The 18,030-nt window shown below is 46.1% G+C and overlaps 1 protein-coding gene across 3 annotated transcripts in view; it reads right to left on the reverse strand.

Moving 5' to 3' along the window:
* The window catches only part of PBX1 (pre-B-cell leukemia homeobox 1), a 300,166-nt gene that overhangs the window by 80,297 nt on the left and 201,839 nt on the right, over nucleotides 1-18,030 (reverse strand). For all 3 annotated transcript variants that reach the window (XM_012729108.1, XM_004688420.2, XM_004688421.2), the window contains exons 4-5: nucleotides 9,665-9,909; nucleotides 3,366-3,556 (exon numbers count right to left, since the gene is read on the reverse strand). In XM_012729108.1, the coding sequence (XP_012584562.1) occupies nucleotides 3,366-3,556; nucleotides 9,665-9,909 (436 nt within the window). The remainder of the gene's footprint in view (nucleotides 1-3,365; nucleotides 3,557-9,664; nucleotides 9,910-18,030) is intronic.

Below are 18,030 nucleotides of genomic sequence, written 5' to 3' on the forward strand. Positions count from 1 at the left end.
ATTACTAACCAGCTGACTGAGGCGATGAAAAGGGAGATCAGGTTGTAGCCTTAAATGAAGGAGATTCCTCTCCCTGTGTCCAGAAGGGAAGCGAGAGGTCAGGTGGTGGGCTTCCAGAGAGGAGCCTCCAGAGACCTCAGTGCTTCAGTCACAAGGAATGAATTCTGCCACCAGCTGGAATGAGTTTGGAACGGGAAGGACCCTGAGCCTCCAATGAGGCCACCATCTCAGTAGAAACCTGGATGACAGCTTTGTGAGACTCCTGTAGAGGACCCAAGGGAGCCAGCCCTTACTCTCAAAGAACAGAAACTGTGAGGTAACAACTTTGTGTTGTCTCAGCTGCTAACTTAGTGGTAATCTGGTAAGCAGCAATAGAAAACTAACGGTTAGGCAATGAAGCAGCAATATTTGAATCTTCATTCTTAATGACATGACAAACACTAATTATGTTATTAAATCAAATTCATCTTGTATTTTATTTACCTCCCATGCAATCTTTTTTGCAGGAAGCCATACCCAACAAATGTATGGTTCAGAGTGGTGCGTGAAGACCAGCAGAGAGAATGTCCTTTTTACCAAGTGTGGTTTAACTAGTTCTATTATAGTTCTAGAAGCCAGGATCAGAAGGTCCAGGCAATCAATGATTTTTTTTTTTTTTTTTTTTTTTGTGCTGGGAAAACCATTTGCTCACTTTGTCACTGGTATTTGGGGTTTTATTCTTTCACTGATACTAAATATACTCTCAAGATAAATACTAATAAAAACACAACAGGTTGCTTTATTTTTGTTCTTGGCTCAGAGGCACTGATTTAAATGTTGCCACCAAAGCAGGAAAGAGGCCCTCTCTTGAAGAGATGGCTCTTCTGGTGCCAATTGGAACAAACTAGGCAAAGGCTGGTGGCAGAAAAGGAACCATGTACAAAAAAAAGCTTGCCTAGTTTTGTGTCTTGTAGTGTCTGACCTTCAACTGGGCACTGTAGAAGAGAAGAACTCTCAGGAGACAATGCTTCTGCTCCTCCCTTCTCCCTGATTTCTTTCTTGAAAAGAACCTCTATCTGGGCCAAACTTTTCTTTTTCTTTCTTTCTTTCTTTCTTTTTTTTTTTTTTCAATATCTGCCAACAGAAATACCAATTCCAGCATTTTAATAGAGTAGTTGCCATGGGGATTGAACAATACATGTGGAGCAGTGGCTGCTGTGGGCCAGGGAAGAAGCCCAACAAAGGCCGCCAGTCATACTTACTTCCACCCTGAGGACTGGCAGGCGTTAAAGGGGCCTAGAGCTGAGGGCCCCAGGCAAGGGAGAGGCTCGGGGTCTCTGGCTTTAGGGAGGCCTCTCCTGCCCACACTGTTTACTACAGCCAGCCAGGAGGTGAGATCTTTATGTTTACATTCCTTTAACTTGCTCCATGGAATTCCATAGGCACAGAGGCAGATCTTGCTTGCTGGCATTCTCATTTCAAGACCATGCACTCCAAAATACACTGAGGGAAAGGGAGGTCAGGGGATGCCAGGAGTTTTAAAGAGGTCAGTCGACTGTAAAGTCTACAGTTGTGAACACAGAGAAAAATACAGGTAAGAGAGTTGAATACATGATTTTCAGGGATGAAAAAAACCAAGAAGAGCAGTGATTCTTTCTGTCTGATTAAAATGAGACAAAACTATAGATCATGAGATGGTATACTACCCTAGTATATCTAACCTCTGAATAATCATAAAAGATTGGGGCTATTTTCAGTAATTGAAATGGCGGCTGACTTAAGATGGGCTCTAGATCTGAATGGATACTCAACTCTGAAAACATAATCTATTTACTAGATTAATTATTAGTACTGCTCTACTTCTTACAGAGTAGAAGAAAGATAGGATCTTTATAGTTCTAGAATAGATCACAGACACTAAAGAAAACAAAGGGATTTGTAAAACCTCACTGGTCTAGAGTATCGGGGCATCAAGAATAGATTACTTGTTCCCTGTTCTCAGTTTCTGACTGAAAGGACTTCTGGCTCCACAGTTTCTTCAATTCAATTTTTTGAATTCACAAGTAAGCCAGTGGGAACAATGCCAGACAAGAAACATTCAACCATAATTGAAAATTTGGCCCACATCAGACCAGTCCTTGTCCCTGTAATCTCAAGGGACCATGTCTTATTCATCTCTGTGCTCTTAAAATTTAGTCCAGTAACTTAGCACATGACAATCTATTTATGAAGATTTGCTAGACTGAACTGACCATGCTCACCGTCTATATGAAGTTTGGAAAAGATTCTAACTCTCTATCTGAGCTCTCTTTCTTGGAGAAAGCATGTCACCTCAATATCTCCACAGGCCCATAGTTACAACAGGTACCTAGTGGGATGAAAGTAGGAAGTTCTGCCTTTTCTGTCATTGTGGTTAAGTTGCCTTTCTTACATTCACAGTGAGTCCCAGTGGAGATCAAAATCACGCCTCCTATCACACATCACTCTGGAACTGTTAAAACCAATGACTTAGCCAGACACTTGACCCAAAGCAATATTGTGATTTATAAGAAATGTATATTTTGATCGTTCAGGTGACCAAAAAATATTTTTATTGCATTTGATCCTTATCAACAGGTCCTGGCTGATCACAGTTCCCAAATGCCTTGGAATTTCCTAAGTGATAGTGAAAAAGTTATTTCTTGTTATGATAATGAGATAACTTTCAGGGACTAAGGATGGGGGCTGGGTGCCAGAAGAACCAAGCGGGTAAGGAGAGGGTTGGAATTGCCAGTCCCACCAGGGAGGGGAGAAAGGCTACACCTTGAGTTAGTTGCCAATCCTTTAATCAGTAAGAGTCCAAGTGGTGAATATGTAGAGATCTGGGGGAGAATGGCACCTGGAGAGGGCATGGAAGCTCTGTGCCTTTTCTCTGTGGCTAGTCCTGTGCATTGCTTCATTGGCTATTCCTGAGTTACAACCTAAGTGGGCAATAAGGGATCTAGTGAGTAAACTGTGTGCCATTTCAGCAAATTCACTGAACATGAGAGGGTCATGGAGACCTCTGATATATATAGCTAGTAGATCAGAAGCATTGACAACGAGGTGGGGCTTGTAACTGATGACTACAAAGGAGGATGGTATATCTGTGAAATCTGATGCTTCCTCTGGGTAGACAGCATTGGAGCTGATACCCTAAACACACACACACACACACACACACACACACACACACACACACACACACACTCACACTGTCATGTTGAAGAAAACTGGAACCCAATACCCTAACCCACTCCAGAATCTCCCTTGGAATACTGGGTTGCTGCACATCTAACAAGGAGACCACGCTGCTGTCAGAGATGCCAACATGGATTCTGGTCCTGACAGACCAGCGGGGGACTCACCGTGCATCCAGAAACCGTGAACGCAGGATCATGACGGCCTCACACGTGCTTTGCTTGAGCTGCATCTGGATGGAGCTGAACTTGCGGTGGATGATGCTCACCATCCTCTCGATCTCTTTTGGGGAGATGGGTCTGGTCCGGCTCTGCTCGCGCAGGAGATTCATCACGTGGGTGGTGAACTCGTTGCAGGCCTAGACAGTCAAGATAGTAAACGCAAGGCGTGTTGAGGGTCCAAGCTCAGCACTGCCAGGTTCTTGACAACAAGCATTGTAGTTTTCCTAGAGATTTGGGCAAGTACAGAAAACTGGGCTATCTGTGGGATTTTACCAAACCAGAGGCAGAGTCAATGACTGTCAGAAAATCCATCTGACTCTACCTTTGGCTGTGATGGAGATTCTTGAAAGGAAAGGGAAATTCTTAATCATTCCCCGCACCCCCCCCCCTTAATCATGGTTCTTATGATTTTACTGTGAAAGATGAGAAGATTAATCCTGGTATAAAACACACTTTATAACCCTTCACCCCAGTGTTAACAGCCCCAAAGAGTTTGGGGTCAAGTAGAAAATGAGTTCTCTGCTTTGTCCATTATCTCTAATATCATTAGAGCTTCCAAATAGTGAATGCACAGTCAAAAGTGGAATCAAGAGCTTTGATAACTCCTGGGAGATTGCTCATCAATTTAGTTCTACTTCTAATTTTATGGTAGCAACTGGCCTCCTGAAGATCCTATGTCTATTACACAAAAGGAATCTGTCCTCAGGGGCCTTACAGAAACAGCACCGGAACACGATTTAGAGGATTCAGGAGTCTTCCTTGCAGAAACTGCCAGGTCATAGATTAACAAGTGATCAGCTCAGTAAGTGAAGTCAGAAAGCATTCTCCCCCTCTCCTTAATTCACAATTAGGGAAACGTGTGGCCCAGAGTGCTGAAGGACCTTTGGTACAAACACAGATCAAACAAAAAACAGCTGAGACAGGACCTGAACACCCTGTATTCCAGGCCTGGAGCTTCTGTCCTCTTCAGAGCCTAGCCTTGCTCTCCGAACCCCACTTTCTCACTTTTAGTTCCATGACTGATCTTTTGCAGTTAGTTTTCCTTAGCTGAACATTTACTAAAATGGCTATTCACAGGTTCACTCACTTCAATGCTATAAAACTGTATTCAATTTGTAATGAAAAAGACAAGAGAATGCTTTAAGAGCTGAAGAACTAAGGCCTCACTGGGCTCCAACTTGCTATTAACACAGACACACACTCATTAGTGATGACAACGCATTGCCGTGAGTTTCATAGCACAAAGCCCGTCGTAGCTGTCGATAATGCAGGAACAGTGACACATTTGCTGTTTGTTTCTCTTGTAACCCTTCCAGCTTGGCCAACCAAAGATACATAGACAGGTGCACTCACTGGCTGTGTCTACCCTGGGGACCGGAGGCCAGCTCATTCTAGACATCTGGGCCAAACCTTTCACTGCTCAATCCCTTCTTTTTTAGTCTGAGAGTAGATTTAATCATGGCTAACCCTGTGCTAGGCTAGCAGTACCCGTGAACTTGTGTGACCTGCAGCCAGAATCAACCTTTCACAGAGCGTGCTGAAGAAGACCACAGATGGCCTGAGTTCAGAACATGCTCGTGGATTCTTAGCAGTGATGTCTCTGCAGTTTACATAACCTTTCTGTGCCTTACCTCTTTTATTTGAGAAAGAGGGAAGGACTGAAGAACAATGACACATGTATCTGATCCTATAAAGCTGTATCATTATTATCTTTTTTTTTTTTTAAAGATTTGTTTATTTATACATATAGAACTGGGGCAAGGCCAGAGGTGCAGGGGTGGTGAGAAGATTCACAAGAGACATAGTGGGGAGCAGAACAGGCCGACCAAAGAAGCACACTGTTGAGTGAAGCAGGCAGATAAGGAGAGGTCTGCTGCGCCATGTGGGTCACCTCTGGGGTAGGGATCGAACTCATGCTGATGTGGCTTTAGCTTCTTAGTGCTGTGCTTTAACCCACTGAGCTGCCAGGGAGAGCCCTGTGTCATTATTACCTTTTAAATATATAGATAACTTAGAAATACATCTTATTCCAGTGATGTGGTAAACTTCCCCAAGCTTCTTGGTAAACATTAAGGGGGTCATGAATCTTTTCTTTCTACTGTGTGGGCATACACTGAAGACACATCTATAGATCAGGTCCATATAATACTCTGCTATACACTATGGAAATGATTATCTAAACATAAGGAGCTAAACATACTAGCTTCTCCTGTCCCCAAGCTCTACCAACCAATGGGAGGAACAACAAAGAGAGGGAAGTACATCCTTCAGCGAGTTGGCCAAGTCTGGGGTTACAGGGATGGGGAGTGGAGGGTTAGGCATAGAAGATCCTAACCAGGGGAAAGTTGCCCCACTGGGTTGCAGCTGTCCCACTTCCTGGAGGCTCCAGAGGATGAGGGGCTGGGTGTGGGGTCTGTCAAATGCACTGGCTCTCCGCTGGGAAGCCACGGTGGTGCTCGCTAGTAATAACATGCTTCATTACAGAGAGTAAAATACTCGCAATACCTGATGTTTGTGCAGGGCATGTTATCCCGAGGCCCTTTCTGCTCTGCCATCAACAGACATTGGCGTCTCTTCACCCACTGCTGAGGCAGAGTGGGGCAGCTGTTGCATAGCTGCTCGGGGGCACACAACCGGGAGCCGAGGAGTTCCAAGTTGGTCTGATGTGGGCAGAACATAACGATCCAGGTTTTTCCATGACTTGAGCCACCCACACCTTCTCCTCAGTTCTCCCAAGCTCAGACCTTTGGATGCTGGGCTGCCTTGTGAGGCTGGGCATTCACAATGTGAGAGCCGTGTTGGAGGCTGAAGTGACACGTTAATTATTGGAACCCTCTCGGCGGAAGATGTCCTTGACAGTCTGCCGTAGACTGGCATTAAGACTGTCACTTTCTAGAGCTACCACCATTGCAGTTCCCACAGAAAGGAGGTGTTTCTGAATGCCCACATCTGAAGCATCAGGCTGGGGCATTAAGGAGAGCAGCAGACTGAAGACATCCTTTGAGGAAGTTGGAATTTACCTCTAGGACTCAGTTCAGCCTCTGCGCTTCCCTTGCTCCCTCAAACTGGATTTAGTTGCAAATGTGATCAGCCAGTGTAACTAGGATTTTGAGTAAATGGAACCAACTCAGCCCTGTTGATGCTCAGTGGTTTATTTATAAAAGCTGAGGAACTCTGCAAAGTTACAAGAGCATCACTTTTCTTTCTTTTGGAATAGCACTTGGGAGTAAAACTCAGATTTCTGACATCACGGTTTTATCTATTAGAATATGCCAACTCTCAAATACCTTAGCTACCAACATGATCTGCTGAAAAGTGTTTTACCAATCCCACTTAATGAACAAAACAATCTCCTTCCCTTTCTTTCTAATGAAAGTCCCTAGAAACTTTTCTTTAATAACCTTGAGGTGAAATAATGGCTGATTGAGGCAGGTTTTTTTGTTGGGGGGTGTGGAAGCAAAGAGGGTTCTGATAGCTAATTGATAGTCTGGTGATCTACTGCCACCATGTGAGACACAAAACAACACAGCTAACTATTAAATAGTCAATTTGGTAATTTCATATATGAAATAGAGAGTGACATTCTTACTTTACTGAGGTTTCCTGTTTTTAAAAAAGCTCCCATGAGGAATGGTTATAGAAAAATGAAGAAGATACATCTTTCAGAAACACTAGCAAGAAGGTTAATGGCATAATTTCCTTACAATCTGCTATTTACTATAATTAACAATACAACTAATAGTAATAAATTATTAAGCACTCCAAGTATGTTTAGTAATATTCAGTTTTTACCCAGAAAATGCCCATATAAATACAGGAGTGATCCTTTAGTATACTTTTTAGGAGTAATAACTACAGACTACTATTGCTATACTTAACAATTTGTGTCATTGGAGCTTTTGTCACTGGAGTTATGTGTCATTGGAGCTTTTCTTTAAGTCCCTAATCTCCACCATGAGAAGTTTCTGGAGAACACTTTTTAAAAAAAGATTTATTTATGTATGCCTACAGAATTGGGATACAGGCAGAGGTGCAGGGGCGGTTAGAAGATTCACCAGAGACAGAGTGGGGAGCAGAACAGGCAGACTGATGACATACACTGCTGAGGGGAGCAGTGGGTGAGACAGGAGAGGTCTGCTGAACCATGTGGATCACCTCTGGGGCCAGGAATTGAACTCATCCTGAAGCTGTTGCAGCTAGCTTGCAGTGCTGTGTCCTAACCTGCTGTGCCACCAGGAAGGGCTGGAGAATGTTTTAATCATGTAAAATAGCATCAATCTAGTCCAGAGCAGCAGAGAGGACAAGCTGGTTTCTTCCAGGTATAGAGAAACACATACTTTCTTTACTGACCAGAGTGGAATATTGCTCCAAAAGAGTCCAAACACTGAATTCTGGAACATTCTTGAATGTATGGCCCAAACATATCACCTAATACTTTAAACCTCCATGTCCTTATCTGTATCCAAATGGGGTGGTGACAGGACTCATCCTGGGTACCAAACCACAATGATGTTTTGAGCAAAATTACTGGACATGTGCCATTATGTCAGCAAAGCTATTTTAGTTTTGGATCAGGACAGAAAGTGACAGGGCAAACACTCAGTCCTAAATCTCTGGCAACCAGGGCTAAAGATAAAGTCAGTTTTCAACATTCAACAGCCACACAGGTTGAGGTTTAGCGGGGAAAGCTACAAGTTGGGTTCATCTTGTTCCCTGGAGTCTGAGTGTGCTAAGCTAGATGACAGGTTAGATCAGGCTGACTGGCGAAGGTGAAGTGGGAAAAGCCAAGAGGACTGCCAGGGACCTTTGTAGGAAATGCCTGTCTGTCATCCCAAGTTATTCCTCTGGTTAGGGCAGACCTGGAGTTCTAACATGATGGCGCAGGCAGGGACACTCTCCCAGAGCAGCCAGTTTGTTCAGCTTAGCATCTGCTGGGACTGCTGAAATGTCCGTGTGAGTTAATACAGCTGCAAAAGCAGTAGTTCTTTCTTGAGAAGGCGGAAGTGATAGTCGCAGGTTCTTACCACAAAATGGCTTTTCTTTACCTTCGTTTAGCTCACCCCTGCTCTTTGTCTGATGGCTGGATTCTACCTGCTTGACTTCAAGCTTCTCAGCAATTTTTTTCCCCTTGTGAAAGAAGGGATTTGGTAGGACTTCATTTCAAAGGTAGATAGGAATGCAATAATGAAACTTTCTTCACTTTAAATTTTAAAATGCCTATTTCTATTTTAAAATTTAAATGTTCTATTACATTTGCATTTGCCTTCTAGACAGTCATAAGTGGGCTCTGGAGGGTCTTCTACCTTTTGCTTTTCCTCCTTCTTTCATGACACTTAAAAAAAAAAGCTGGACAGAATCCTAAAGATTTAAGTTAACTGTAGAACTGCAGGTCAAGGTTGCATTGAAAGAGTTGCATGAAAGGTTGCATGAAAGAGGGGTGTTAGCTAAATAATGGGAGGAAAGGCTGGTGGAAGGGGTTCCATAAAGTAGATTGTTATGTGTGTGTAAGTATGTGTGTGAGGGGGTCTCTAGCAGCAAGGAACTTTTACATCCTGATTGTGGCCTTTCCTTCACATGCTGCTGTGTTATCCTGAACGTCAAGCCCACAGTTCATTGCCACAGCCCACCAGATCTTGGGACACTCTGTGTGGAGCCCTGGATTGCAGACACTATCAGTGGGATGTCAGGACTGGAATCCAACTTTGATTTCGGGGGTCCTCTGAGATCTCCTACTTCTCCTACACAGGGAGGCACCCATCCTATGACATATCATACAGTACACAAAAAGCAACCTGCTAGACTGTCAGTCCTACCAGAAGAAAAGGCTTCAAAGCCAATCTGTAGGAGTCCACCAGCCCCAGGGTCATGTGGACCCCTAATTAAGGCGCAGCCCAGGGCCAGAGGACCCTGACCACAGGTCAGAAGGCAGCTCTGGCTGACACAGTCCTGGCCCCGTGAGGCACAGAAATGCATGCCGTGGGCAAATATTCCAGAATTCCAGGTATGGGTTTTAGCTGTTAATATTTCCTGAAATCATCATTACAACTTAATTAATATTGCTTCCATCTCAGTTTGCCTGGATTTTTCATCAGGTGAGAAAAGACCGGCCTTAAGTAGGACACTTGGTTCTCTGGTCAGAAGGAGGCGCTGTAGTCAGGAATCCAACCTGCAGAGGCTGCCCAGGGACCCTGGGAGCCTCTGAGTGTGCCCCTTCCTCTGTTCCTGGGGGGTGGGGTGATGGTTACCTGCTCGTATTTCTCCAGCTCCGTGTGGTAGATTTGTCTGATCTGGGAGAGTTTGGCTCTGTAGTCGGAGTGCTCCACGGAGTTGTCGGATCCTGCACCTCCGGAAGCTGCTGCGGCCGCAGCTGCCGCTGCTGAACCCCCGCCCTTCTCGGGGCCCGCCACCCCCTCTGCCAGCAGCATGTTGTCCAGCCGCATCAGCTGGGGGTCTGTGGGCTCCTCCTCCTGGGCTCCCCGGATACTCAAAACTGCAGGAAAGCACAAAGAGGGGACAGTTAACAGTAACGCTAGGGAGAAGCCTGTTGTTAAAACTGCCCTGTTTGCTAAATCAGTCTTCAATGTGGCAGCTGAGGCCAGTTCAGGGCTGGAAAAGAGAAGAACTAAGAGAGAGAGGACACATCAGGAAAGCTGCTTTGTTCCAAAATAAATTGTTGTTAATAATTAATTTTATCAATGATTATAAGGTATAATGCACTGGCAGTAACAGGTTCACCGCTAGTTTCTCTCAGACACGCTTTCAGGTTGGCTGGCCAAAGACACAGAGACGGACGTATCCACTGGCCTGTGTCTGCACACTTATATGAGGTCCCTAGAAATGTCAGATTCATGGAGGCAGAAAGTCGATTCCTGGGGACCAGAGGCTGGGGGTGGGGGAGAGGGGGTTACTGTTTAACAAGTACAGAGATCCATTTTGAGAAGATGAAAGAGTTCTGGAGATCAGGAGATGTCTGCCCAACATGAATGTACTAAATGCCACTGAACCACACTCTTGAAATTTGTTAAAACGGTATGTGTGATTAACTACACAAAAAAGAAATATCAGCACTATAAAAAATTAATTATAGAAGAATATAATTTTCACTTTCATCCCTAAACTGCCAAATTTCTCATTCAAGGAAAAGCACTTCCTTCTTTATTTCTAATTTTAGATTGCTGTGAACTTGTGGTTTTACACTCATTGACTTGGTAATATTTGATCAGTCGAAATTTTCAATTCCAAATTAACCTTAAGCAAGATAAATCCAGCTAATTCGGAGCACGTAATCTTTGCCCTGGACTACCAGAGAGCACAGAGCTATCTAGTAATAGCAAGAACAGGATTTGGCTCTAGAGGAGCGTGGTGTTACTCCAAATACTGAAATTTATCCATTCCAGGTGGCAAGACTCTGTCTTGGTGGAAAGAAGGGGGAGGCCCTGCAGAGAAGGCAGGGCCTGGAAGGATGGAGGAGACTCAGATCAGAGAAAGTGACCTTTTCTAAAAAAATTCGATGGCCGTTGGGTGGGGGGTGGGGCGAGATGGACTGAAAGCGATCAAATGATTTAGTAAATGAGCAGAAGAGGAGGCAAGCTCTTTTTACTACCATCATACAACCTGCCATATGATAAATCACTCATCTACACTGAGTTCAGCTGTCAGCAGCCAAGACTTTGTTGAGAGGAACATGAAAAGAATTTTCAATTAAAAAAAATCAAAATTGGCCCTCCTTGGTGGCGCAGCGGGTTGAAGCACAGCACTAAGAAGCTAAAGCCCCTTCTGCATGAGTTCGATCCCGTTGGCCCCAGAGGTGATCCACAAGGCCCGTAGACCTCTCCTGACCCGCCTGCTGCTCCCCTCAGCAGTGTACTTCGATCTGCCTGTTCTGCTCCCCACTCAGTCTCTGGTGAAACCTCTCACCGCCCCTGTACCTCTAGCCTGTACCCCAGTTCCATTTGCACAAATAAATAAATCTTTATAAAAAAATCAAAATTTATTTGGAGGAGGGTGGGAGAAGACCTCCAAAATGTATCTGGAGGAGGGTCATGTTCTGGGGGTGGAGTTGGCAGGGTCTCTGGCCGGGTGGTTATGTGAGCCCTGGAGTCACCACAGTGGGACTTGAGGGCTGTTGGAGGGCGGGGCACATGGTGCACCCCAGGGGATGGAGCCAGTGCCCACGGTGTAGAAGCCCAGCAAGGCGCCTCATAGGGTGTGTGGCTATCGGGCCCATAGGCGGGGACGGTGCTGATCAGGGCATTCTAATACCAGTACACTTGCCCGCTGTGCTGTGTGCTCCTGGCGCCTCGTGGGCAGGACGACCACTCACCCTGAACGTGGGGCAGAAGGAAATCCCAGTGCTTGGGCTAAAAGGGAACAGGAGCACTGCTCTTAAGGCTTTAAACAGAGTAAGGCAGAAAGTTGCTACAGCTGGCAAAGAACACTGCAGGTCCTTACCCACCATAGAGGCTTCCAGACCAGCCCAGAATGTAAGGCACTCTCTGTATGGACTCAGGTGCTCTCTATATGTCACTTGGTTGTGAAGGACACATTTCAGTGGGGGAAACAATAACACTATGAGTATTTCACCTCCCATGAATTTGAAGAAAACAAAGAAACAGAAAGAAAAACAGTAGAAAAACAACAAAACAAAAAAGGCCCACTCAAGGAAAATTCTATGCTATACTCAAATTATTCTGAAAGCACAAATTTTCAGACTGTGTGCCAGAGCAAATATTTCTGTATGTCTGTGTGTATGCATGTATGTCCGTGCACATATACAGATGTAGGCGCGCACACACACATGTACAGGCACAATATAAACGGGAGGAAACCTTCATCTTCCACGAATTTGCTCAACTGGCTCACACCTGGGGACTCTGGGCTGTATTCGTGAGTGTGGAGAACATGGGGCTGGACTAAAACAGCCCTGCACGCATACATTTCTACATAGGAGGAGAATCCGAATGCGCTAATATGAAAAGGGGGACTGAAATGCACTGAGATGAAAACTGCTCAGTTCGTCGGTTAAAAAAAAAAACTCACCGACATTAAATAAATAAATGAAAAGGGTGATCTGTCTAAGCAGAACTGATGCTACCTATTTATTCTTGGAGCCAGCACTCTGGTGAGGAGGAGACAAAATGATTACTTAAAAGCTCCTTTTTATCTCTGTGGCACCATGCAAGACTCCATTGAACCTTTCGCCAGGACACCAGAGATGTTAACACTCATCCTCCAAGATCCAATTTCAACCAGCGGAGCTGTTACCTAATCCAGCAACCATCACAACTGATCAGGTTCCCAAGTCCCTGACGGGTGCCCCTCCCTCTCCCGCCATGCACCCCCACCCAGCAGCTTTTACTGAAACAGGCTTTAAAGGGCCAAATCCCGGGCTGATGCCAGTGCCTCTATAGGGCTTAGAGAGTGGCCGGTCTGCACTTCCACTACCAAAACGCAGAGTAAGTGCAGTGGCTTCACTGTCCTGTCGGAGGGATGGCCCATCATGATATAGTTAACCCTTTGGGTAATAATTCTTAAGAAAGGAGTTTGGTTCTCACAAATCTACCCCCTTGGGACTCCTTGATGTCCCCCTCCAGTAACAGAGCAGTCGAGACAGGTGAGTGATTTATGTGAAATTTGTCACAGCCCTTTAGAAAGCCTCTGATGTCACATTCCCCTTACTGCTTTCCCTGGCCTGGGGTTAATTCTTTGGTAGAAGTCCCAGGCTAAGGGGACTGTCACAGCGCTGTCGGAGCCATGCTCACAACTGGCCTCCCGCTGTGCTTTATTTATTTTTCTTCACACCAGGAGAAAAACAAACCAAAGCCAAAGGCAGGTTCAAGGTCCTTGGCAGGAGGCTGCAAGCAGTTGTTTTGTCCTTGTCTGGCCAGGGATCCTGAGCAGCTCTGGCCGGTGACCACTAGAGGGCACTCTCTCTTCACAGAGGCTGCTTTTAAGGGGAGGCTGGCAAGCTCCAGCCCTGGGACTGCAGCTGGGGAAAGGCCAGCTCAGATCTCAACTTCCACAGCCCTGCAGGCAGCAGGAGAGGAGGGAACTTCCACAGCCCTGCAGGCAGCAGGACAGGAGGGAACTTCCACAGCCCGGCAGGCAGCAGGAGAGGAGGGAAGACTTATGGAGCAGGGGACATCTTTAGCTATGAACAATGGTCCAGACACTGAAAGCTAGGCTGACAGGGACACATGGGTGATTTGGCAAAGGGCATGAGGAACTGGGTGGGTGTCCTCGAACTCCCTGGATAATCTCTTTGCTTGATTTCAGGGTACAAGGTTGCACCTCCATGCAAGGAGGCCCACTGTCCTCAGTGAGTCTTGACTCATACAGTAAGGAGGTCAGGAGGGAAGCTGGGGATGGAATGCAGAGCCCTCTGGGACTTCCCCCAGTGCTGCCTGCCGTCTCCCAGAAGGGCAGAGCACTGGACACAACTATAGGACAGGACAGAAATTTGTTTCCTTGCTGTTATAGAAACAGAACAAAATGCTTTCTGAAAATCACTGTTACACCTTTTACTTGTTCCTAAGTGCTGGTCTACTCTGCACCACGCCACCTTGTAAAACATGAAGTCACCTTGCAAACTTGCATAGTGGGTAACTGAAGATTTAACAAGGCAAAGTCACTTTCCCAAAATCACAGCAGATGGGACACAGCCAGGGCTAGAATCTAGGCCTGCAGCTCCTGGGCATTTTATTTTCTACTACAATATTAGGGTTCTGACTCCCTTTCCCAAGTGGACACAATATCCACTTGAGTGTTTGTGCTCACTTGTGCACACGTGTATATGCACACCCACAGACACACACGGTCTTCTGATGCTCAAGTCACGACTGATACCACAGCAAGAAGGAAACCACCAGATGTGATGAGGAAAAGGAGCAAGTTCTTTTCACTGACTTCTTCATTGCTTTAAATTCTTCCAAGTCTAGCTCTCTTCAATGACCTCTTTCTGCCAAAGGCACCATCATGGGTGGTTAAAACCCCTGTGCTATGTGATAGCGTGCCTGCTTCCCTCCTGGCCACAGACATGCACTCCCCAAGGTCCTGTCCAGCTGCAAATCTTGGCTCAAATACCTTCTCCTCGCTCCCTTGCCTGGCACAGGATCTCCCTCCTGTGAAAGCCCAGGGCATGCACACCTACACCATGGCCATGTGCATCTTGGAGTGCTGTGGACACACCTGCCACCTTGCCAGGGTTGTGAGCTCCTGAGAGTCAGAGATGCCTGTCCAGAACCTGTGTATCTCCCACTTGATCACACAGAGCCTCTGGCACTAAGCATCTATCTGCATGACTTACTAGACAATAAAGAGTGAAGAAGGGAAAGGTACATCCTAAGAGATCTGCATCCAATCTCCACCCACCTGGACCTTAGCGAGGGTCATTGGTTCTTTTTCAGTGCTCCCTCTTCTTCCTCTCCATTCCCCAATGGGCCTGAGTCAATATGCTGCTGGGTAGAAGGATATCCCTCTGCCACTTCCTCTACACCCATTTCAAAAATGTGTCCGACTGTCCTTTTAAATCTGACATCTTGAAACAAGCAAAACTACATTGTCATTAAGCCAACCTGTCATGTCCCCAGAAAGCCAACATTATCTATGACAAAGGCTCTGGATGTGGACCTTGCCCCGATGAAGGACTGCTGGGGGCGCTGAGAGTGGACCCCATGATGGCGAGTCCCTCTGAGGAATGCTCAGTTACTTACGATGACTGTGCCAGCACCTGTGGGTCCCAGGGATGACATAGGGACTGGGCTTTCCAGCATGAGTCAGATGGGGCTGCGGCTTCAATCGCCCAGGGTTTATCCAGTCGCCCCTTCTTTACTGCCATCTACTGAAGCCTCAGGTGTCACAGGAAGTTACCAGAGCAGGCACTGGCGTCGAGTCATCCCACTGACACATGCCCTCTTCTGCCAACAGAATCCTTCGTATCCATCAGCACAATTACACCCACAAACCAGAAACCTCAACTCAAGCTGGGAAAGAATGCTTAGAGAAGTGAATGCTTTGACATGGAAGGTGGGCCCCAAATATCATGCTGGTGGCTTGTGGCTCATCCCGATGGCCTTCACCCTGATTCTCAACCCCTTAGTCCACTTCATGGGGAAGCTCTTTGTGTGTGATTTTAAAGAATGTGCCCATCATACAATGGAGGCCATTAACAATCCCACATCCTGAATTTTATAAACTAACACTACAGAAAAGCTTCTCTGAAGGATGAGGAACCAGAGACCTCCCTGGTGGCACAGGGGGTTAAAGTGCAGCACTATGAAGCTATCCTTAGCCACTACAGCATGAGCTCAAGTCCAGGACCGGAAGGTGAACCACAAGGGGCAGTAGACCTCTCCTGTCTGCCCGCTGCCCCCCTCAGCAGTGTATTATCAGTAGATCTTCTGCCTATTCTGCTCCCCACTCTGTCTCTGGTGAATCCTCTCACCCTCCCTAGCCCCGTACCTGTGACCCATACCCTAGTTCTTGTACGCATAAATACATAAATTAAAAAATATATATATGAAGAACCATTTGTCACCTGTGTTGAGATCTTTTGGCCCTAAGTGGCCTTTTAACAGGCCTGGCAGATGAGGAGACCAAGTTCCTGAAACCATCATGTTGAAAACATCCTTGGCCTGGCAGTGCTTTATGGCTCTCAGTCCTTTAGCAGCACCCATAAAGGTGGAACCCACAGGTCTGGAGTTGACTGCAGTACGTCAGAGAATGAAAGATGGTATTAATAGGTCTTTTCCTCCTTTCAGCCTATATCCCTGGCTTGTTCAACAGGTAGACCATGCACGGAAACTTGAGGACGGCAGCCAGTCAGCAACCAGATGTTGAGGCTGCTCCTCTAATCTGTCCCACACACATTTATTAAGCGTTTCCTGTGGTGTTGGACACTGTGCGGAGTTCCAGAATAAAATATGGTCCTGCCAAGTTGCTGATGGATGCACACACGGCCCCACATGGAACAGCAGCTGCTGTGTGCAGGGCTCTGTGTGAAGTTTGGGGGCAGGCGGGTTTTGGATTATGTTTTGGGGTCTTCTATAGAGAAACATATCACACTTTTCTCATCATTCCTTTTTCTGGGCTAGGTTTCGGCGGCAGCTCCAGGAACAAGCGGAGCTTCCACTTTTTAGGAGGTGCTTGGGCACAGAGCCCATTCACACGTCCCCTGCTTGGCACACTGACCCTCGCTGGGCCAGCTGGCAGAGAGAAGGTGCATGTGCCGGGCAGCGGGCTCCTGTGAGTCTGGGTAGGTGCCGGCTGCCCGGGCAAGGGGCTGCGGTCCTTAGTAGCGCAAGTTTGGATCGGGACTGGGGGAACCTCTTTGCCCAAAGAGCCGCTGCAGACTTGGTAGAAGGGCGGGAGTGCACAAAGGCCTTGACCTCTCATGGCCATGCCCAGGGGTATGAGGGAAGAAGGGAAGGTCTTGGGAGGACCAAGGCAGGGCAGTGAGGTCAAGACTGCGCATGATGCAAGAAATGTGTCCTACTAAGTTCTCCATTAAAAGCATGAAAAAGTGGTTGGGGGCTTGTGGCACATGCCCTGTAGATGCAAACTTCTCTCTACAATAGTAGTTTCCTAAGAAAGTGACCATGAAAAAGCAGGAGAAATTCATCAGTATTCTACTACCTTAAGCTGAAAATATCCCATGGTTCAGAGTTTAAACTAGGCACTAGTACTTCATCTGATTCATCTCAAGACTTAATACCTCTTTGGTGGCCTCCCCATCATAATCTAATATCCAAAACATGTGTTAAGTAGGGCCTGAGGCTCCCTTCTGTTATCACTACAGAACTGCTTAAAGAGGACCCTGGTACAAAGCCAGTGACAGGATGCCTCCCAGTGACCTGCCTCCCTTAGGCTTAGTTTGCTTATCAACCACTGTCGATAAGAACATCAACCAACCGGTATTCTTATTAAGGATTAAAGGAGGTTATTCTTACAAAAGCAAATGTTAGTGCTTGGTAACTGGTAGGTTTTGAATTGTTGGTTAAATCTAAATCAATCCCATTGATAAAGTTCCCTTTGGGAAGGAAAAGAAAGCAAGCAAGACAGATTTAGAGTTAAGAGTTTGGTTTTCAGATCTTCAGACTCAGCAACAGAAAAGGAAGCAGGATGATCCCGTGAATGTGCAGACAACACACGCCCATCTCAATCCTGTGTCCTAGACCCAGACAAGCTCAGGACAACCTCACAGGCCAAATGGTCACCTTTGGCCAACAGAACGTGTTACAAAATGTCTCTTTCTTTCTCCCCTCTATCCGTTCCTTTCTTATTATTCGTCTCCCGAGTTCACTAAGAATGTCACTTCCTCTGAAGTATGGGATGACTCCTTGTTGTACAACACCTTGACTGTAGTCTTCCCAAGCATCCAACTCTCCCTACCTAGCAGGGCTCCTATTAGAAAACTCGGTCCTACTAGAGGCTAAAAGATCCTTCTGGGAACCACTTAGCTCTAAGCAATCTCACCATGTGTCAGAGAAACTGACCTGGAAGTCATCTGTAATGGCTGCTTTCAAATTTCCATTAAAAAATAAATAAATGATAACCAGAAGAAGAGAGTAAAGACTATGCATAAACGAGATTTGAGGAAGCCTGTTTCAATCTT

This window comes from Condylura cristata, unplaced genomic scaffold, assembly GCF_000260355.1.
Source record: "Condylura cristata isolate star-nosed mole 26May11 unplaced genomic scaffold, ConCri1.0 scaffold00024, whole genome shotgun sequence".
Lineage (NCBI taxonomy): Eukaryota > Metazoa > Chordata > Mammalia > Eulipotyphla > Talpidae > Condylura > Condylura cristata.